This window comes from Scyliorhinus torazame, chromosome 4 (genome assembly GCF_047496885.1).
Source record: "Scyliorhinus torazame isolate Kashiwa2021f chromosome 4, sScyTor2.1, whole genome shotgun sequence".
Taxonomy (NCBI): Eukaryota; Metazoa; Chordata; class Chondrichthyes; order Carcharhiniformes; family Scyliorhinidae; genus Scyliorhinus; species Scyliorhinus torazame.
In genome coordinates this window covers 142,510,220-142,532,831 of record NC_092710.1, presented here as the reverse complement: position 1 = coordinate 142,532,831, position 22,612 = coordinate 142,510,220, and the positions used below count along the sequence as shown (strand labels likewise).

The 22,612-nt window shown below is 41.8% G+C and overlaps 1 protein-coding gene across 11 annotated transcripts in view; it reads right to left on the bottom strand.

Annotated features, from left to right (window-relative positions):
• Positions 1-4,108: 4,108 nt before the first annotated feature.
• Positions 4,109-22,612, bottom strand: part of trappc12 (trafficking protein particle complex subunit 12) — a 124,210-nt gene continuing 105,706 nt past the window's right edge. For 10 of the 11 annotated variants that reach the window (XM_072498680.1, XM_072498686.1, XM_072498679.1 and 7 more), the window contains 3 exons: positions 11,844-11,947; positions 9,424-9,511; positions 4,109-4,677 (listed from right to left, as the gene is read on the bottom strand). In XM_072498680.1, the coding sequence (XP_072354781.1) occupies positions 4,435-4,677; positions 9,424-9,511; positions 11,844-11,947 (435 nt within the window). In that variant the 3' untranslated portion in view covers positions 4,109-4,434. Of the gene's footprint in view, positions 4,678-6,381; positions 6,467-9,423; positions 9,512-11,843; positions 11,948-22,612 lie in introns of all 11 variants that reach the window. The other variant, XM_072498690.1, reaches the window with a different exon arrangement.

Below are 22,612 nucleotides of genomic sequence, written 5' to 3'. Positions count from 1 at the left end.
ATCTTTTAAACAGTAGTTGGCGAAGTTTGGGTTACAGGGTAAATTAAAAAGAGACACCAAGTTTACAGTGATATGGCAGGATGGATCTGAAAGTTGCTAAGCATTTTCTTCAGGTGGATGACATGCCTCTGGTTTATTTAAAAGCGTTTTGCAAAGACAAGCTAGTCAAATTGGCAGGGGAATTAAAAATGAAGGTACCAGCCAGAGCTAGGAAAGTAGAGATAATTGACATGATTTCTAAGCATTCAAATTTGAAATTAATGCCAGAAACACAGTGTGGGTCAGGGTAACAATCAGTAAAATTAGCTAAAATCCAATTACAAATGGAGGTGCAGCAGAAAGAAATGGAGCTGAGACATAAGGGGCTGGATTCTCCGTTCCTGCATCTAAGTGCTGATGCCAACGGAGGATCCGTGGTGTTTCATGACGGTAAAATCAGCACCACACCCGCCCTGATTCCGCTACCGGTGACGGGTTAGCACCGGTGATGTGTGAATCATTCGCGAATGCACGGAAAACAGTGGGAGAATCGGGTCCATGCTAGACATGCTGCAGCCGTGCGTATGCCTACCCACCCCCCCCCCCCCCCCCCACACGCACCTATCACACCTGAAAAGATGGTACTGGTTGTGCTGGACCGTGTACCCACCCACCCCGACCCCACAGCCCACCACTCCTCAATCCTGGCAGAAGCCCCCCAGCCAGCAGTGCGGCTCTCGGCGATGTATGGCGGTGCTGGACACCGTCCCCGCGCCCTCTCTCCTCAGCCACCATGCGAGGCTTGCGACCGCTGGGACATGTGGCCCACGCCGTCGGAGCAACGTGGGTGGGCCCAATAATGATATGCAAATGGAGTTGCGACTGCACGTGTTGCGCGTCTAAATGACATTGATTTGGAGGGGGCGGAGCATCGTGGACTAGCGTCAAACCGGTGCCTGTCACGATTTTGGGTTCGGGAGCCATTCTCTACCCGATCGCCGTTCTCAATTTCGACGTCGGGCAACGGAGAATCCCAAGGGGTTTCCAAAAGGGGATCAAAAGTGGAGAATGTTACAGGGTAGACTAGCTTTAACATGACTGTGGTAAACATTGCTGTGGGAACAGGTGTGAGGAATAAGGTTGAGGAGAGGTTTGCAGGGTTTGTGTCCTTTTCCTCAACTGAAGTAGCCAAACCTATAACTATCCTAAGAGATACAGGTGCTACTCAAACTCACTTACTGGAGAAGGATTTGGTTTTCCCTCCAAAGAGGTCAATGAAAGCTGAGGGGCAGGATTCTCCGCCGGCAAGATTCTGTTTTGCCGGCGCCCGGGGATTTCCCGACAGCGTGCGGCTGCCCCACAATTGGAAACCCCATTGTCCGGCCGGCGTAACTGAGAATCCCGCCGGCAGGTCAGGGCTGAAAAGTGGCGTGGTGGTGTGGAGAATCCAGCCTGAGGAATAAGTGAATGGGAAAGGTGGAGATTATATCCCAGTTCCATTGTATAAAGTACAATTGGAGTGTGATTTAGCACAGTCGGCTAAACAGCTGGCTTGTATTGCAGAACAATGCCAGCAGCGCGGGTTCAATTCCCATACTAGCCTCCCCGAACAGGCGACTAGGGGCTTTTCACAGTAACTTCATTGAAGCCTACTTCTGACAAGCGATTATTATTATTTAGTGTCATGTCTAGTAGTTGTTGGAGTGATTAAGAAATTCCCAATGGACGGAGCAGCTGCAAAATGGAGGAATATCTCTCGTGCCCAGAACACATGACCTGCTCTCTGACACCACTCCAGGCAGGAAGATACTAGCGACGTAAAAAAAATTCTCCTGGGTCAGCACACCGACATCAGGAGGAGGCGTTCTGCTTCTCTGGGCTCCGGGCCTGCGCACTGCTGAGGGAGCATGCATGCAGAACGGCCGGCATCCAGAAAGTCTGTCGCAGTAGTCATTTTTAAAAGCTGCCCGTGTCATTGGGCACTACTTTCTGAAATCAGGAACACCGCAACGCATGGCCCTGCGACCCACCCGCAGGTCGCGCGGCCCTGGGTTTGGCAATAACTGCTTTAGAACAGCTGATTGCCATTTAATACTATTCATTAAGTTTGGACATCATTTTGGTCACTAATGCCATCTCCTAACAATGACCAGCAACTGTGATTTTACACTTGTTGATGCGGATTTCAAGCAACAGAGTTCTGAAGAAGTCATATTGAATGTGAAACAGATACTGCCAGATTTGCTATCTTTTGAGTATTTTGTTATTACTGCTTAAAAAGATATTCATCATTTCATGATCATTGCTGTTGGAGCTGTATGGAGGAGCACTGAAACACCCAGGACACATTGTCAAGGCTACAACACTCGAGTAAGATTTATTCCAGCAATTATTTTGAGAACTTAATTTATAAAGAGAAAATGTGTTCTATTTCTTGGAAAATCACCAGGCGTGTGTGCTTGGTCATGGTCAGCTTGCTAGGGGTGCCCCTCATTAAGGATAAGAGGTCATGAGGTCAGACAGCAGCACCAGCTGTGACAGGAGAGACAAGGTGGTAAGGAGGGCAAGATGATGACATTCCTCACTGTGGGTCATCTCTTTCTCTGGACTTCCAGTGCCACATCCAAGAACCCATGTTTTCCCCCACTCCCATAGCTCTTAAGCCATCCTGGAACCTACTGCTGTCAGCCAGCCAACTCTACACTTTCAGTGGAAGTGTGAGAGGACCCCACATATACTGCTCCACTAGTAGTGTCTGTTGAGTACCTCTAGGAAAGTTTAAATTATGATCATCGGCATTTAGGTCCAAAAGCGTGTGCTACATTTGGACTTTCAAACAGACTAGCGTTATTAGTGATGCAGCCACCTTGGTATCCGTTTTCAGTCTGCCCAAACTAGCTTTCAGAGCAGGAAATAGCATTTACTTAATTAGAAACATTGGTATTGACACAGGGGAAGCTCAACATAGGCAATAATATACCTTTCAAATTTAACTGCGAGAACTATCTCCCTACATCCTAGACATGGTGAAAGGCATTCTTCCCTCAAATGTTGGTTCTCACTGATGAAACCCAAATATAATTTTTATTGAACTTTGTTGCAGATTAAAGATTGCATTCTGTACAAGTCTGTATCATTCTTCTCTGGCCTGGAGGACACCATTTACTTCACTTAGAAATTAAAACATGTATTAAAAGTTTCTGGTCAAAGACTTTGCTTGGAATGTAGTTACACATTTGCAAGTGAATCAATCCAGTACCTCTTCTCCCCTTTGTAAATGTTAATATTGGGTTTTGTATTGCAATGTATCTGATGTAAAAGACCATGTTCAAACTCTAAGCAACTATAGAATTTATTTTAAAAAGTTACTTGTGGCAGTAATATGCAGTACATGCAACAATATGTCAATGCCAGCTTCCTTTGATGTGGAGTTGATTTTCAACCTTTATCATATTGTGCTGTGGAGCTATTAGCAACTTACACAGAAGAATGTGCGCAAACTAAAATCCGATGATGCATTTCTGTTCCTCAGGATACCAGAAGCTCCAAACATTTCACAACAGAATTCATCAGGGCATAAAATGAATGGAATTGCTTTTGCCTGAACAATGGATAACAATTTCTTACAACATATGCTGTAGAGTAGATGTATTGAGCAGATTGTTTCGAACTCCCTTCCAGAAAGGCTATAGTGCTATCACTGTCGACCAATTAAGAAGTGGCCTGTAGTTTGATTAACATTGGTCCGGCTCTTGTGCCAAAGTTTCTGTTGTAACATAAAAATGTAACTCAATGTCAAATCCCTCAGCAATCTTTTAAAATTCCTCTCTTAGAGGGCGGCATGTGACACAGTGGATAGCACTGGGACTGCGGCGCTGAGAACCCGGGTTCGAATCCCGGCCCTGGGTCAATGTCAATGTGGAGTTTGCACATTCTCTCCATGTCCGCGTGGGTTTCACCCCAACCCAAAGATGTGCAGATTAGGTGGATGCTAAATTGCCCCTTAATTGGAAAAAATATATATAATTGGGTACTCTAAATTAAAAAAAAAAAAAATCCTCTCGGTAAGCAAGGCAAAGCATAAAGAATGGGAGGAAAAGACAACGTGAATAAATGGCCATTGCAAATGTGATTTTCATAGTTGTGTTTATTTAAAATTACACCGCATTATTCTCATCCCTCTAACAACCAAGTCAGAGCAGCACTGGTCAGAAAATTTGGTGAAAGGACCAGGAGGAGCAAAATAAAATACAAAATAGAGAAGGGAATTGAAATCGGAATTGTTCCCTTATCTCGACCAAAACAGAAGCTGATGTTGTAAGATACTCCACTTACAAATAATTTACTTGCAATACAGGACAGTATCAGTTGCAGTTAAAAGGTAATTAAAATATTTACACATTTACATCTTCGAAGTTACAATTGCTAATTACAAACTGGGCAGAATGCGCAGTTTCACAGTAGCTTTAGACACTGAATATTAAAGCTGTCTCCTTCACGACAGGCCACTGACTCCAGCAAGCTCTGCTTTTTCTGCATACTTCGAGATGATTCAAGCTCGTACATAGTGGTCAGGTTAAAAAGAACACTTTCGTGCAGGTAGTGTTTGGGATCCTGCTGGACGAGTCCTTCCAGCTGCCTGAGGGAGTCCTTCAGTTTTCCCAAGTACAGCAAACATACGGCTGCATTATTATTCGCCTAAAGAGAAAGTACAGGTGAAAATGGCAGAAACATGCCCAATGATTGATTTACTTAATGAGCACACCTGCAGCTGGGTTGCCAGAGCCATCAATATTTTTTGTCTGAAAGGTATTTTGTTAAAATATCCTATTTTATTTTCATAACTATTTCATCACAGAATGACGCTCAATACATCTGTGCGATCTCATCCCATTATGCTGCTCTTTCCACATTCCCTTTAATATTTTTCATATATTTAATTCCCCTTAAATGCTGGGACAAACAACATAGGCAAGACTAGGAAAGAGGACCTGCTGTGGGATTATCAGGCACTTGGAACTAAATTAAAGCACAGGTCCTCAAGGGTTAGAATCTCTGGATTACTACCCGAGCCACGTGCGAATTGGCAGAGGGATGAGAAAATTAGGGAAGTAAACACGTGGCTAAAGGGGTGATGCGGGAAAGAGGGGTTCCATTTCATGGGGCATTGGCATCAGTATTGGAACAGAAGGGATTTGTACCATTGGGACTGTCTCCACCTGAACCGATCAGGGACCAGTGTTCCAGCAGAAAGGATAGTTAGGATGGTGACAAGGACTTTAAACTAGTAAATGAGGGAAAGGGAAGGGTAAAACTACAGGAAGTATAATGGTTAACGGGGAGCAAAGCAGATTAACACATGGGGGGGGGGGGGGTTCAAATACATGGAAAATTATGAAAAAAGTTAAAGGGAAGAACTCAGGAGATGTCATTAAATGGAGGTGTTAGGATTCACAAAAAGGTATAAAAACTAGCATAAGAGCACTTTACCTGAATGCCCGTAGCATTCAAAACAAGGGAAATGAGTTGACGGCACAAATCATCACGAATGTGAATGATTTAGTGGCCATTACAGAGATATGGTTGCAGGATGATCACGACTGGGAGCTAAATGTCCAGGGGTATCAGACTATTCGGAAGGACGGACAAAAAGGCAAGGGAGGTGTTGTAGTTCTGATATTTAAGGATGACATAGGTTTTATGGAGAAAAGGTTGAATCCATTTGGGAGGAAATATAGAAATAGTGAGAAAAAGGTCACTGATAGGCGAAGTCTACAGGGCACCAAATAATAATTATGGTGGGGCGGACAATAAATAAAGAAATAACTGATGCATGGGGGCAGTATGGTTGCACAGTGGTTAGCACTGATGCCTGACAGCACCAGGGACCTGGGTTTCATTCCGACCTCGGCTGACTGTCTGTGTGGAGTTTGCACTTCATTCCTGTGTCTGCGTGGGTTTCCTCCGGGTGCTCCGGTTTCCTCCCACAGTCCAAAGATGTGCAGGTTAGGTGGATTGGCTATGTTAATTTGCCCCTAGATGGGGTTACAGGGATAGGGTGGGGGATTGGATTTCGGTAGGGTGCTCTTTCAGAGGGTCGGTTCAGACTCGAGGTCCAAATAGAATCCCTACAGTGCAGAAGGAGGCTATGTAAAAATGGTACAGCAATTGTCATGGGAGATTTTAATCTACATGTCCATTGGTCAAACCAGGTCGGTCAAGGAAGCCTTGAGGAGTTGTTCATAGAATGTATCCACGTCAGTTTCCTCGAACAGTATGTAATGAACCTACGAAGCAGCAAGCTATCCTAGATATAGGGCTGGTTTAGCTCAGTGGGCTAGCAGCTGGTTTGCGATGCAGAATAAAGCCAGCAGCGCGGGTTCAATTCCCGTACCAGCTTACCCAAACAGGTGCCGAAATGTGGCGATGAGGGACTTTTCACAGTAACTTCATACTTGTGATAATAAAAGGTTATTATTATCTGGTCCTGTGTAATGAAACAGGAATAAATAATGATTTTATAGTTAGGGATCCTCTTGGAAGGAGGGTTCACAGTATAGGTGAATTTAAAATGCAGATGGAGAGTGAGAAAGTAAAATCCAATACCAGTATCTTGTGCTTAAACAAAGGAGATTACAATGGGATGAAGGAGAAGTTGGCTAACGTAGACTGGGAGCAACGACTTAATGGCGGGACAATGGAGGAACAGTGGAGGACTTTCAAAGAGATTTTTCACAGTGCTCAGCAAAAGTATATACCAGTGAATAGGAAGGACTGTTGGAAAAGTGGTAATCAGCCATGGATATCTAAGGAAATAAAGGAGGGTTTCAAACTGAAAGAAAATGCATACAAAGTGGCAAAGATTTATGGGAAACTAGAGGACTGGGAAATCTTTTAAGTTCAACAGAAAGCCACAAAAAAAAGCTATAAAGAAAAGTAAGATAGATTATGAGAGTAAACTAGCTCAGAATATAAAAAGATAGCAAAATTTTCTACAAATAAATAAAATGGAAAAACATAGCTATGGTAAACATTGGTCCTTTAGAGGATGAGAAGGGATATTTAATAATGGGAAATGAGGAAATGGTCGAGGCATAGAACAGGTATTTTGCATTGGTCTTCACAGTGGAACACAAATAACATGCCAATAATTGATGGCAAGGAAGTTATGGCAGGTGAGAGACTAGAAATGATCAGTATCCCAAAGGAGGTCATGTTGGGCAAGCTAATGGGGCTGAAGGTCGACAAGTTTCCTGGCCCTGATGGAATGCATCCCAGGGTACTAAAAGAGATGATGGGGGAAATACCAAATGCGCTAGTGGTGATTTACCAAAGTTCGTTGGACTCTGGGGTGGTTCCGGCAGATTAGAAAACAGCAAATGTGCGCCACTGTTTAAAAAAGGAGGTAGACAAAAGGTGGGAAACTATAGGTTGGTTAGCGTAACTTCTGTAGTGGGGAAAATGCTTGAATCTATCATTATGGAAGAAATAGCGAGACATCTGGATAGAAATTGTCTCATTTAGCAGACGCAGCATGGGTTCATGAAAGATAGTTCATGTTTAATTAATTTACTCGAATTCTAAGAGGATGTTACAAGCATGGTGGACAACGGGGAACCGGTAAATATGATATATCTGGATTTCCAGAAGACATTCGACAAGGTGCCGTACAAAAGGCTGCGACAAAAGATAAAGGTGCATGGTGTTACGGGTAATGAATTAGCATGGATAGAGGATTGGTTAACTAACAGAAAGAAAGAGTGGGGATAAATGGGTGTTTTCTGGTTGGCGATCAGTGGCTAGTGGTGTGCCTCAGGGATCAGTGTTGGGACCACAATCTTTTACAATTTACATAGATGATTTGGAGTTAGGGCCCAAGTATAATGTGTCAAAGTTCACAGATGATACCATGATTAGTGTGCAGAGGACACGGAAAGTCTGCAGAGGGATGTAGATAGTTTGAGTGAGTGGGCAAGGGCCTGGTAGATGGAGTACAATGTCGGTAAATGTGAGGTCATCCATTTTGGCAGGAATAACAGCAAAATGGACTATTATTTAGATGGTAAAAAATTGCAGCACGCTGCTGTGCAGAGGGATCTAGATATACTTTTGCATGAATCGCAAAAAGTTGGTTTGCAGGTGCAGCAGGTAAATGGAATTTTGTCCTTCATTGCTAGAGGGATGAATTTTAAAAACAAGGAGGTTGTGTTGTAGCTGTACAGGGTGCTGGAGAGGCCACACCTGGAGTACTGTGTACAGTTCTGGTCTCCTTACTTGTGAAAGGATGTACTGGCACTGGGGGTGGGGGATGCAGAGGACATTCACTCGGTTGATTCCAGAGTTGGAAGATTGGCTTAAGAAGAGAGACGGAGAAGGCTGGAACTATACTCATTGGAATTTAGAAGAATGATGGGGAATCTTACAGAAACAGATAAAATTATGAAGGGAATAGATAGGATAGAAGCAGGGCGGCTATTTCTACTGGCAGGTGAAACCAGAACTAGGGAGCATAGCCTCAAAATAAGGGCAAACAGATTTTCGACTGCAGGCTCGAGGGGCCAGATGGTCTATTGCTGCTCCTAGTTCCTACGTAATAATTTTCTTGGCTTCAATAGCCAATTGCGGTAATGTACGTCATACCATGGGGAAAAAATATCTTGACCCTATTTATGTTTCTAAACAAATCCTAAATATTATGGAAAATTTATGCCAATCAAATTATAAATGCATCGGAAAGTAGATTCCCAAGGTGAAAATGTACAATATAGCATAGATGGTTTACAGACTGATGACATTTGTTACCTATGGGAAAGGTTTGTGGTGTCTGGGTGTGAAAGGAGCACAAATGGAGTGAGAGTTCACCAGGAACAATAGAGGTTTCAAAGATATCTGGAGGCAATTTGTCCAACACTGAAAAGACAAACAATCCCTCAGGTATTAGGAGACCAGAAGATAAGCGGTGCAGGTCAAAAGTACATCAATCAGAAACAGCTTTTTTAGAGGGAGGAGGCCCCCTTGACACTAAACAAAGCAATATAGTATTTATTAAGCTGACAACAGGCATGTTTGTTGAGGTGAGGTAGTACTGGGATGTCTCGCTGAATATCAAGGAGCTAGAATCTAAATGATGACAATTTTAACATGATTGTCAGGAACTACATCGATACAAGATATCTGAAAGGAATTGTTTGTTAAAAAATATATTTTCTTAAAGTAGAATAAACTTGATGATGACAAAGGAAGAACAGCTCAAAGCTCACAACATGGAAAATGCAACATTACCAGTTACATAAACATGCTAGACTTGCAGCTCAGTTTCTAAAGCAGGATATTTTCAGAAAGTGCAAGAGTATTCCCAATAGTGAAAATTACAACGGAATATGATTAATCTAGGTCACTGTGGACGTAAAAATATTAAACAACAGACCATAGTCTCTCACTTACCACTGGATTGCTTGGGTCTAATTTGGTAACTTCATTGAAGTATTTATGGGCTTCAGTATAGTCATTCTGACCTAGATGGAGGAATGCTCTGCAAGAAATAACATCATATTTTCAGCACCAATTTTCTGTTATTAATACTTAATTAAAAGCAACAATATCACAACATATTACAGTGGACTAAAATGAAGTACTAAAACAGGTTATGCTCAGAATTTAAGCCAGGTCCTTGCAGGGGTGCGACAGAGAGGAGATTGATCTACTTTATGGATTTGCTTATTGTTATGCAAAGCAAATTCATCAACTCAGTTAAAGCATATTTTCAGTGCATGTGCGAGGAATGTTATATAGCATAGCAGAATGTAGCACGAAGATGCATTAAAAATTAAGCATCCTTAGGGCTTGAAACACGCCAATACTCAGCACCATAAAGGATTGTACTGCGCCGAGTCATATGATTTTCACCAGCAGAGCCCTGTTGTACGCTGTCATCCCTTAGCTGCCGCCACATCTTAAATTTATTTCAGTATAAAAATAGAAAATACACAATAGTGAGTAAAGGTCGTGGAGGATGTTTCAAACTGAGAGAGCAAAAATGTGGTTTAGGAGTAGCTGAATCCCCTGGGATTGGAAGATGTGTAGTTGTGGGTAGCCAGAACTACTCTAATTCATCAATTTGACCATCAAACCAACCAACATATCTTTTGCAGGATTACTCCCCGCCCCCCCCCCCCCCCCCCCCCCCCCCCGAGAAACTTCTACCACAAGTACACATGCGCACAAATGCCTGTTGGAGCGGATTTCTCAAAAACAAACGATTCCAGTTTTTACATTGCTGTAATTATGCATTAAACGTCCAGAATTAATTTCCCGCCAAACTTTCCTGATTTCATACTGGAGAAAGCCTGCTGCTGGACCACTACCAATTCGCTGCCGGACCGCTACCAATTTGTTCAGCAAAAAAAGCTGAAGACACCGTATAGCAGCTTGGGCTCTGCTCATCCCCACTCTGATGAAATTGGGTTGTTTTGTCAGGAGACTGCGGTTGCAGACTTAGTTTTTACCACTCTGCAGCAAATTGCACTTGAAACATACCGGCAGGCTGTGTGTTGTGGTGCAGCTTTTAGTGAGTTATTTAAAAAGAACACCAGCATCAGCAGTTCAAATTAAAAATGTGTTTAAACTTAGAGTATCTTGCTGCAAAGGCACCAAACCAGAGCTTACACATAAATATGTCAAGTGCGAGTTATCAATGATGGAATAACTATAACCCACTAAAGCTGAAATGCATTAAAAGGTAATGAAAGAAAAGAATTAAAGCAGAATAACAGAGTCAAGATAAAGTAACAAAATGCACTGCTTCTGTAGCAAAGGACTGGAGTCAACAATATAGAAGGCGACTGAAATAGAGCACAAATTCGATAAAGAGGTATTAAGAGATAGGTGGAAGACAATAATTGAAAAGCACAAATGCACAAGCATTAGCCATGATCATCTCTATCTCAAGGTTATGATACAGCCTCAGTCGGCAAACTATTAAATTCTAATAAGGACAGCGGGATGTGTATTATAAAAATAAATTGTCCTCTGCCAAGACATCAAGCTGCTCTTTTACCCATGCATTATATGGACAGGCTTTCAAATGGCCAGCAAATCAATGCTTTGGATTTTGTGATAGGGATAAAAGTGAGGTTTGCCAATGCTCAGCACTATGAAGAAGCAAGTCAGATAGTAACTTCCGGCATCCGCATATGTACATTTAAACATGGAAATCAAGAACTTGATGTCTGATTTGCCCTGCTCCTCTCCAATTCCTCACTCAGCTACTCGGTCTTGGAACTAAAACAAATAAAGGATGCGAAATTGCAGTATTTGCCCACTACTTACCCAGTAAAACATGCTGAAAGAAATTAGAGCATGTCCATGCAAGTCCAAGTGTATTTGTAATGGCGTACTATGTATTATTTAGTCAACCAACTTCTCAGTGTGTGGGCCCTCACTCTCCATGTGTTTTCGAGACAGAATTGAATCCAAACTTAAATTTCCTGGTTTAGACTGCCTCAGTAAGGATTACTAATCCGATAGGTTGAGGAAACTCATTGTTGTTTCTTACTGAACCCCAGATCCCCAGTGTTGTATGCCTGATTACCATAAGATGCCATGAAAAGTCTGTGGGCAGCAGGAAGGGTCATGAATGAAGTGTGCCATGTATTTATCACTGGCTGCAAAATCCAGGCCAATACATCTTCCACTAGTGGCAAGAAGCACTCCTTGTGAGCCGTGCTGTCAGCATCTCGTGAGAAACTGCAAAATAGCTTGCAATACTTCACCATTTCCTCTATAACTAACACAGGGGTTTTGAAATTATGGGACCCAGTCAATGAACTGGAACATATAATTCGAAAATATATCTTTTGACTTACCTGTTCATTTGAACGATTATATTCTGATGCAGCTCATTTCCTAACTTTGGCCTAATTTTCTCAACTTCTTGAAAGTATTTCTCAGCTGTTTTGATGTCACCAATCTAAAGACAGGAGGAGGACAATACTGAGGTACCAATTTAAACAAGGCACGCGCATCAATGTAATAATCTAGGCAGAACAACATTGAATTTTTGGTAACAGGAAAAGTAACTTGGCACAAAAATTCCCTCTCAACATTGTTTTTAAACTATATTTGTTAACCATTCTATATCCGTCAATTCCTACTCTATCCACAAGGCATTTCAAACAACTTACATCATCAATTTCAATGGCTGATCCTGTTAAGCTATTGCACGAGAGATGCAAAAGTGACAGTACAAAATTCTTCTTTCACATTAATGTCACAGACAAAAAGAAAATGAGTTGAATTGTTATTACATAAAACTGAATACACCCAAGGAAAATGAAGACTGCAGCAGTGGATAGATGATATGCTCAGTAAGTGGAATAAATCCATAGAATTCCTACAATGCAGAAGGAGGCCATTCAGCTCATCGAGCCTGCACTGACCCTCCGAAAGAGCATCCTACCTCGGCCCACTTCTCCGCCATTTCCCATAACCCCATCTAACCTGCACATCTTTGGACTGTGGGAGGAAACCTGAGCACCTGGAAAAAAAAACTATCCAGACAAAAGGAGAACATTGAGACTCTACACAGACAGTCACCTCAGGCCGGAATTGAACCCGGGCCCCTGGCGCTGTGAGGCAGCAGTGCTAACTACTCTGCCACTGTGCCATTCTTGGACAAATCCTCTACTGTGCAATGCTTTGAAAATACCAAAACAACATCCAACTCTCATCTCCTGTTCTACATAGTGTACAAATGGAAATGCAATAGCTTTCTACACAGAATGGCAACAAAGGTGTTCTTTTGATTCCCAATGGTTCTTCTGATGACGGGGTGTGCAACTGAGCCATAGACTAGAAAATATCTGGTCTCCATTTTCAGGCCACGAATATGCTAAATTACATATTTCTTAATCACAGTCGACTAACAACATTACATTTCTAATGAGCTTCAATCTTGCAAATGGTTTGGTGATGAGTAGGGGATCAGGCTGGCGTGTGTGTGTGTGTGTGTGTGTGTGTGTGTGTGTGTGGAAGGTTTCAACTTCTAGCAAAAAATGTTTGTGAAGTTAGTGGAACAACCCCTTAGGCCAGTCAAGGTTAGTGTCAATGCTAGCGTCAAAGATAGTGTTTTCCTCCTGCACTCACAAAACCACAGAGAAGGGTTGGGACTCTTTTGTGGAGCAGTCACAAATCTATTGCCTAGGCCATTCACCGCCCAGCACAAATTGGCTGCCCAGATCTACTTTAAAATTGCCACACTGGTCTATGTACATAATCGGCTTCCTGCCCGTAACAGGTACACATGCCCAGGGTTACCTGAAAATTGCATTAGGTATTCCTCAAGTATTCCCACAGATATTTAGCTGTCTGTGCACTTATCAGGTGATAGTTGAAAAAATAGCCTTTGCTATCCCTCAGATTCCACTCTTCTACAAGTTCAAGTGCACAAAATAATTTCCAACCATAGTAACCGTGTGGCTTGCTACTACAGTCTGCTACTTACAACTGCACCACAGGAAAACTAATACAATTTCCATTCTAATTTCAAACTCCAACAATCTAATCTTTACCAATGAGCAATTACCAAAAAATGAACAATCTGGTTCAAGTTCAAGTTTGCTTGGCTAATTTACATTTCACACTTTTCTTATTCTGTGAATCATGACCAGCTTAGTTTCGCAATAGCCGTGAATCACGATCTGCCTGATATTTACTTAAAATAAATGTAGTATCCAGGAAACAACACAATTGCCATAACATAGATACTCTTTCGCACAAGATCAATGTTTTCATTTGTCAGTGCTGCACGGACATCTGAGAAATAAAATTAATGTACTTTTAACACTTGTTTGACAAGTGCTAATACAATTGATGCATAATCACTCTGCGACTTGTGCTGTAAATCACACTGTTTTGAGCTCTGATCGTCCCGTGAAAACTTACTGCGGAATCTCTTGGAATATGTAATTTGAATATTCCACATTGAACTTAATTGACGACTCAGGGATCGGAGAAGCAACACAGCCAGTAGCTTACCTCATCTGCTTCAATTAATCAGACAAATATTGCATTGACCAAAAAGATAGGACTTGCTATACTGAACTTGATCACTTACAAAAAATTATTTAAGTGGAGATATCAGTTGCTATATTCAGATGTTTGGAATATTCTAGGTAACAATCTTCATTTTTAACCATTTATATGGGAGATAACACTAGTTATTTAAGCTTATTAAACAAATGGAAGTGGAGGAGGAGGGGTGCAGGTTTTGTGGGGGGGGGGGGGGCGGGGAGTGCAAAGTGTGAACAGAGCAAAACGGTCCAATTTTCTCACACCTCAAATGAATGAAATATTTCACAGCATAATGATTTGTGAAATATTCAGGCAAACCTGTTGGCTGCTTTAAATAGGGTCCCTTTATGTACTAATGAGAGGTCTAATGTCTTTTTAAGGATCCTCATCTTGGAAACCGGTCAGAACCTGTTTAACTGCTTTCTCTGCAGCATAACATGTATTTCTTAAAGGGACTCTGAAGACTACCAATGTAAAGGTAACCTTTTTAACTTACACGAATATGGAGCCAAAGGGAGCATGAATGCTCATTCCAACTTCACAGCATCACTGTCGGACCCCAGCATTCCCTTGTCCTTTAGGAGCCGTCCCAAACTAGTCCAGCAGAAATCACTGCGCTGCCACAAGAGGACCAACAGGCACCTGAAACTCATCAGAATTATTCAGCTAAGGCCTGAGCTTCAATTTAAATAGCTCTTGGGCTTCTGATGCATGTCCAAGTGCGGCACTATTTTAAGCCCCAAAACGTGCCTGAACTAATTTCCCTTGGTCTCGTTTTCATCAAGCACTGATTCATGCACTTCAGTGCCCTACTACACCGCATATACGATATATACTAAACCGAATGCATAATGGATTTTACCTAAGAAAGACAGAGATTGTATTTTGAACTCATGAACTTAAGTACATTCCACAATTACTCATCGCTCTAAGTGGTTCAATGAGAAAACTGAAGTAAACCTGGGAAATTTAAAATCTGTAACTTCATTGCAGTGTTAATGTAAGCCTACTTGTGACAATAAAGATTATTATAATTGTGTGGTGGCCCGACACAATACCAGGTAGACGGTAGTAATGAAGAACAAAGTGTTATTGGCAACTAACAAAGGAAACTTACGTACAGGCAGGGTCTCGAATATGGGTGTTAACAGCCTGGCTCCCAGGTTCACTGACTGGAGCCCCGCAGCCCAGGACCCACACTGATCCCTCATTGGCAGCACGATGGGCCCCGAGCCAGTCAAATGGACTGCGAAGGCACACCCGTTAATAGGGCCGCGCTACAACAGTGGAGCTGAGTAATGATAATTTTCCACGGCTTTAGTGAGGCCATCTGTGGAGTGGTGTGAAAACTGCAGGAAATTCTGGGCCAACTTCTTTCTGATACTCATTATGGGGACTAATTGTAGACATTATTGAAACTTCATTTTGAAGTTCATAGTTCTGGCAGTTGTTTTAATAACAAAGCATTACAAATAAAAAATACCCTTCAGAAAGTGATCTTGAGGGCAAAAGCTCCCAAACTCCATGTATTAATTAATCAGTGGATATTAGTGTAAAAGGATAATGAAAAATATAGCTTCTCATCCCTGTAGACTATACGCTCCAAAGGAACTGAAAACAGATTTTCTTTTTGCAACAAATTGATAATCAAGAAATAATGCAAGAAAGGAACTGGGGAGAGAGGGAGGAAATCAATGGAATGTGTTTCAAAAGGTAGCTAGGCTCAACATCATAGGAGTGCTTGCTAGCATGATCTCTTCATTTCCCACACCAGCCATTCTTATGACTGCTCAGAGTACAACTGCTTGTTTAGTGCAGAATTATAGACGTTTTGGTGCTTTGGAACTGGACTTAAACTTCACAAAACATTTCTGCTCAGGAAGATCATTTTCATCATTCAGAACTAAATTCAAAGCCAGATCTCAGAGGCAAATCGCCCGGGTTCCAACTCACTGCACCACAAAAATCACTGGCGTAATTGTATTTCTACCAGTGTTTGCTTCACCAATGCACCGTAGCAATGTTTTGGGGGTTTTAAAATTTTGTTTTGATCTCATAAATCTACAGCCATGCTTCATAAAGGAGCAATAATATTAAATTATTTAGTTACAGCTTGCTGCATGGAGATCAATAACTCCCAAATTCACAGCTGCACCCTGCATAGTGTGCTTGCAAACATGAGGTATGTTAGTGAGGGAAATGCTTATCGGCATAATGGTCACTTTCCAACCTGCCTACTGAAAACAGCAGGACAGGTACGTGCACATATGTTTTCCTGAAGATGCTGATTAAAACCATGTATCCATTTTTCTGTAGTGAAAACTTAGTTCTGAATTCCTTTTGCTCTAACGTTACGGATCTACTTTAAATTAACATACACATACTGCAGACGTTTGAAATGGACCAACGATGGCAAGTGCACACTTGGCTGCTTTCATTCAGAGTAACAGGTGCTTAATTACAAAATGATTCATGAAGGTTCACAACCAGAGAACCCAATTTAAAAGAAATTCTCAGAAAAAAATTAATCCCGGAAATAACTAGACTAACCTGGGTTTAAAAATAAAGCTATCAATTGATCCCAGATGTAAAATAATTTCCGATAATGCTGGAAGGAAAATTAGAAATTTACATTTACACAAAAGGATTACAAAAGTAATATCTACAAATGTAAATCCTAATGCAGCACTGAACAAAAGAGCAACTGCACTTGGAGCACTACAAGATCTGCAGTGACCTCGTTGGAATACTGTCAGGGCACCAAACATGTGTAATGATCATCTACGCCAGCAGCGAAACACTGTTGGAATATCTGCCATGGGACAGGATAGCAGTTTGCTTGTGTTCATGATATTTATAATGCAGCTGATGCTGTAATCTGGGTCCTATAAGATGTCTATTTGATTGCTGGCTGGCTAATTTGTGGGATACAGTCACGATCTATCATTTTTAATACAAGCCCAAACCGGTGTTGGAAACTGCAAATGATACAGCAGCTACAGAAGTGTAGATCAACGACACTCGATTTGGATATGGTGCCATCTATTGCTTACAATGGCGTGCCCCACAAAACAATTTTTCTTTAAATTCAACTTCAAGATGAGGATGTTAGTTTCAATGCTTGCCGTTATTGCACATCCCGGTTTACTCAGGAATGATGATGGGCCAGCTTCCTAAAACACTCTCAATTTGGTACAACTGAGTGGCTTCAATGGACAGTTAAGAGTCAGCTATGCTGGTATAGGACTAGAGCCATTTGCAGGTTAGGCCGGATAAAGATGTCAGAATTCCTTCCCTAGTGGCATTAGTGGGACAGTTGGGTTAAGATAATCTCAACAGCTTTATAGTCATTTTTACTGATACCGGCTTTCTTTTATTTTCCAGATGATTTAAAACTAAATTCAAACACTCAAATTTCCACGGTGGAATTGAATTATTAATCCAAGCACCTGAACTTTGAATCCCTGAATATAACTACTACTCCATTGTACTCTGTTGACTTGCCATCAATCTGACATACACAATTCAATTTAATATTGCTTTATAAAAGGTCAGTTAACTTCAGAACATTACAAATAGAGTAGGGAAATCAAAAAAAAAAAATCAGTTTTATACATTTTTATACAGGAGTAAGCTTCATGCGCAAAGCAAATTATATAATGTGATAAGATGATCAAGACAGTGGAGGCCATTTCAAAGTTGAATGGCATGGCAATCCATGAAGGGGGCAAGTATAATTGGTTGAGCGGCCTTTTCTCAGTAATATTGTATGACTCTAACTAGGTTCCATCAGATTAAGTGTGCCTATTTTAATAATTTTTCAAAAAGACATGCAGTTTGAAGAAGGCTCAACCAACAGCCAAGAAGCAACAGAATGCAGATGTGATTAATAAGGATTAATTAACAGGACTTCATGAATTAGGCGGAATGGATAGTGGCAATTTTTCGGATTTAAAAACAGTAGGAAGTAGAACTTTGTGACATATAAATAAGAGAAGACAGTGGCATACTGGTAATGCCAAAGGATTAGTAATCCAGAAGCCCAGGCTAATCCGATGTGGACACAGGTTCAAATCCCACCATGGCAGCTGGTGAAATTTAAATTTGATTAATTAATAATTTTGGAATTGAAGAGTTAGTCTCAGTCATGGTGACCATGAAACTATCATCGATTGTTTTAGAAACCCAACTGTCCTTCAGGAAAGAAAATCTTTTGTCCTTGCCTGGTCTGGCCGACATGCGAATCTAGACCGGTTAGTTGCATCAAACTGTTGAAGAAAAGTCAAACTGGAGGGATTGTAGCAGGTGAAGAAAGCAGCTCACCATCATCTTCATAGAAATTATAGTGCAGAATGAGGCCATTCAGCCCATCGGGTTTGCACCGGCTCTTGGAAAAAACAACCCTACTTAAGACTACGTCTCCACCGTATTCCCGCAACCCCACACTAAGGGGCAATTTAACATAGCCAATCCACCTCACCTCTTTAGACTATGGGAGGAAACCGGAGCACCCGAGGAAACCCACGCAGACACGGGGAAAAAGTGCAAACTTCACACAGTCACCCGAGGCCGGAATTGAACCCAGGTCCCTGCCGCTGTGAGGCAGCAGTGCTAACCACTGTGCCACCCACGGTGATGGCCTTCTCAAGGACAATCAGGGATGGACAATGAATTGGCCTTGCCAGAGATACACACAATCTGCAAAATAATTTTTAAAACTTTTTTTTTTTTTTTTTAGACACGGTAGAGACAGCTGGTCACACTCAGGAAAGCACCAATTCTAATATTAGGATCCAGAATTGGTGCTCACTCCTCATTCCCACCACACAATTCCCAAATGATGTGATTACACTTAAAAAGTACTCAGCCCATCAACTATTTTTAGATTGTCTTCTTTTTAAAAAAATAATCATTATTATCACAAGTAGGCTTACATTATCACTGCAATGAAGTTACTGTGAAAAGCCCCTAGTTGCCACATTCCGGCGCTTGTTCGGGTACACTGAGAAAGAACTCAGAGTGCCCAAATGACCTAACAGCACATCTTTCGGGACTTGTGGGAGGAAACTGGAGCACCCGGAGGAAACGCACACAGACACAGGGAGAAAATGCAGACTTCGCACAGACAGTGACCCAAGCCGAGAATCGAAACTGGGACCCTGGTGCTGTGAAGCAACAGTACTAACCACAATTCAGTATTTGCATATTATTATTTTATCACAAAGCAATCTGCTCCTTCGCTACCAATTTCTGACAGATAGCCACCATGAAGTGGACAAGAATAGAAGAGGCAGTTGTTTCTTCTGATGACAACTTTGTCTTGAAAGGATCTACATTCCATTTGAAGTCAAAATAAGGCGAGATGTATACTGGCTTTCCAATCCAATAACATCAGATTTATGCCCATGCAAATGCTTCTGCATCAATTGTGGAACTAAACTTAACAAACAAAATACTGTGGATGCTGAAAATCTGAAACAAAAACAACATACGCTGGACATACTCAGCAGGTCAGACAGTATCTATGGAGAGAGAAACAGAATTAATGTTAATTCTGTTTCTTTCATGACAGAGCTTGACTGGCCTGCAAAACCATACCGGTTATGCCCTGAATGAAAGTGTAGCACCTGTGCCAGACTGCTACATGATTATAAGCTTAAGAACACCAACATGCTTCAGAACGAACTCTGGCCCAAAACGTTGGCGCATTGAGTGGCTAACCAACAATGCTCGCCTGACCTCCAACAAACATTTCCATCAAGATTTTCAGTGATCTCGGTATCACCTGTTCTGACAGCAATTTCATTCTGGTACTGATTATAGAGGTTTCTGACATCCAGCTACCACCAAGTACTATCATCAATCAGCCACTTACACTGAAGAGTTCTCAGACCGCAAACGAGGAAGTAACAAGCTGGTTTAATCAATTGTTTTTGAACATTTTCAGAAACAGAAATAAATATTGGGACAGACAAATAGAATTAAGGTAGAAGCTGAAATATATTTAATTTTAAAATAATAATAATCTTTATTAGTGTTACAAGTAGGCTTACATTAACACTGCAATGAAGTTACTGTGAAAATCCCCTAGTCACCACACCGCGGCGCCTGATCGGGTACACTGAAGGAGAATTCAGAATGTCCAACAGCATGTCAAGACTGAGAACTGAAGGGAATTTTAGCATTGAATGGAGAAATTTGATATTCCACTAATATAAAATTAGGTTTGCAGGGTCAAAAGGGTTTTGGACAGCAATAACTTAGTGCACTGTTAAACGTCCACCTATACTTCAGTCAACAAGATGCAACTTTTTAAGGGTTGTCACAGCAAGATTAATAGTATAAAAAAATGGACACTCAAGTCAAATCAGTAATTTCTAATTGATTCCAATCCGTAAGAAATTCAAGGGTACATCCTGTGAAAGAGCAGATTTACAGCAGTTTGAGGACTTCTATGATTAAATGTGCATGTGCAGACACTAGACGTTGTTGTCAGTTTCACTGTGTAATGTTGGTGAACACAAGACGATTTTGCCTTCATTACAACCACAAAATCTGGGCCATTAGGACGAGTGCAAATATTCCTTCAGGCCAGCATTATCATCGCAGAAGCAGCAGCAGAATCCTGTAAATTTCCTTGCTATGACATGAGATACTTGGGCAACACGATAGTGTAGCCATCTGGGATGGCCACATCCCGATTACAAAATGGACACTTCGCAAAGAATGCAGGGAAAATTGGACAATACCAAGAAAGCAGGTGCAAGGTTTGTCTGTTGATTGGAGCTATAGCTCCCAGACAAGACCGACACTGCAGAACCATCTACATACTAATGAGCCATTTTCAGGGACAAAAGGGTAACAATGCTAAGACAGACAACCCGGCGCCAGAGGAGACTAAAACAAAGTAGACCAACGGCCACCTAGGACACGCCCAACAATCAGGGAACCCAGCCCTCTATTGGAGGAAAATCGATAAGAACGATTGGGAAACGGCCCAATTAATTGGGGCCAAGTTCAAGGCTCGCCAAAAGCGCGCAAAGCCCTTTCGAGTATAAAAAGGACTCTCCAAGAGAGAATCGCTCTCTTGGCCTTGGCTCTCAGCGAGGAGAGACCTGCTAAAGCTGCTCCAGACCAAGTAAGTTCCAAGTCAACGCACGCTACGAGATAGACGCTCCTATTTGCTATCCTATAAACAGCTCAACCCAGTAGCCTCAGAACCGAGCAACGGCCATTGTTCCTCTAACTGAGTGGGCACCTGAAGCTAAGTATAGGCTTTTAGTAATAGTGATAGTTTAGTTTGTAGAGTTTATGCATGAGTATATTTGACGGTGTGTGTAAATAAATGAGCATTGATTTTGAACTTACTAACTGGTGTATCGAGCTTTGATCAGTATTCAGTTTTGAACCTTGTGGCGACTCTTGAGCAAACGTAATTAAACAGAGCCAAATTAAGAGAGCACACAATTAGCAACAGTAGCATAGTGGTTAGCACAGTTGCTCACAGCTCCAGGGTCCCAGGTTCGATTCCCGGCTTGGGTCACTGTCTGTGTGGAGTCGGCACGTTCTCCCCATATCTGCATGGGATTCCTCCGGGTGCCCCGGTTTCCTCCCACACCCAAAGATGTGCGGGTTAGGTGGATTGGCTAAGCTAAATTGCCCTTAGTGTCCAAAAAGGTGAATTGGGGTTACTGGGTTAAGGGGATGGGGTGGAGGTGGTGTGTGCTTGAGTGGAGTGCTCTTTCCAAGGGCCAGTGCAGACTCGATGGGCCAAATGGCCTCCCTCTGCACTGTAAATTCTATGATTCTATGAATCCCTACTGCGTAGATGTCTGCATCAACCCTCAGAAAGAGCACTCTACCAAAGCCCACTTCCCTGCCCTGTCCCTGTAGCTCCACCTAACCTGCACTAGTTACTAAGAGACAATTCTTTAGGATGGTTAACCTATCTAACCTGCACATTTTTGAACTGTGGGAGGAAACCCACGCAGATAGGAGGAGAACCTGCAAATTCCACACAGTCACCCAAGGCCGGAATTGAACCAGGGTCCCTGGCGTTGTGAGGCAGCACAGAGCTAACCACTGTGCCACCGATCATCTATCATCAGTATGCCCCATTTGATGAAAAGCAGATTACTTTCCCCCAAGGAACGGTTTCACTGGGGGTGCTTCTGCTGCGGTTGAAAATCTAACTTCCATACTAACTACCCGTAACTTGTATCAGCTTGAAGGGTCAAACACTATGGTTCAGAAAGCAAATAATTAGCCTGCTTGACACATGCGCAGTTTGGAACGTAGACATGTTGCCTTAATGGCTATGATGGAGAAATCTATAGGTATTAACAAAAAACTGGTTCCTGTTGGAATAAAAGTGGTTTTCAATGTGTTGATGTTTACTGGGTGAACAGATTTCAGCATCAATCTATTTAACAATTGAATTATTACAGATCAAAGTTAATTTGTGATTGACAACTATGTCTCCGAATTCTAAGAACAGAAAAAAAAATCAATGATTGGCGATATATCTTTTTGATAATTTTGTGGTTAGGGTTTCCAAATATAC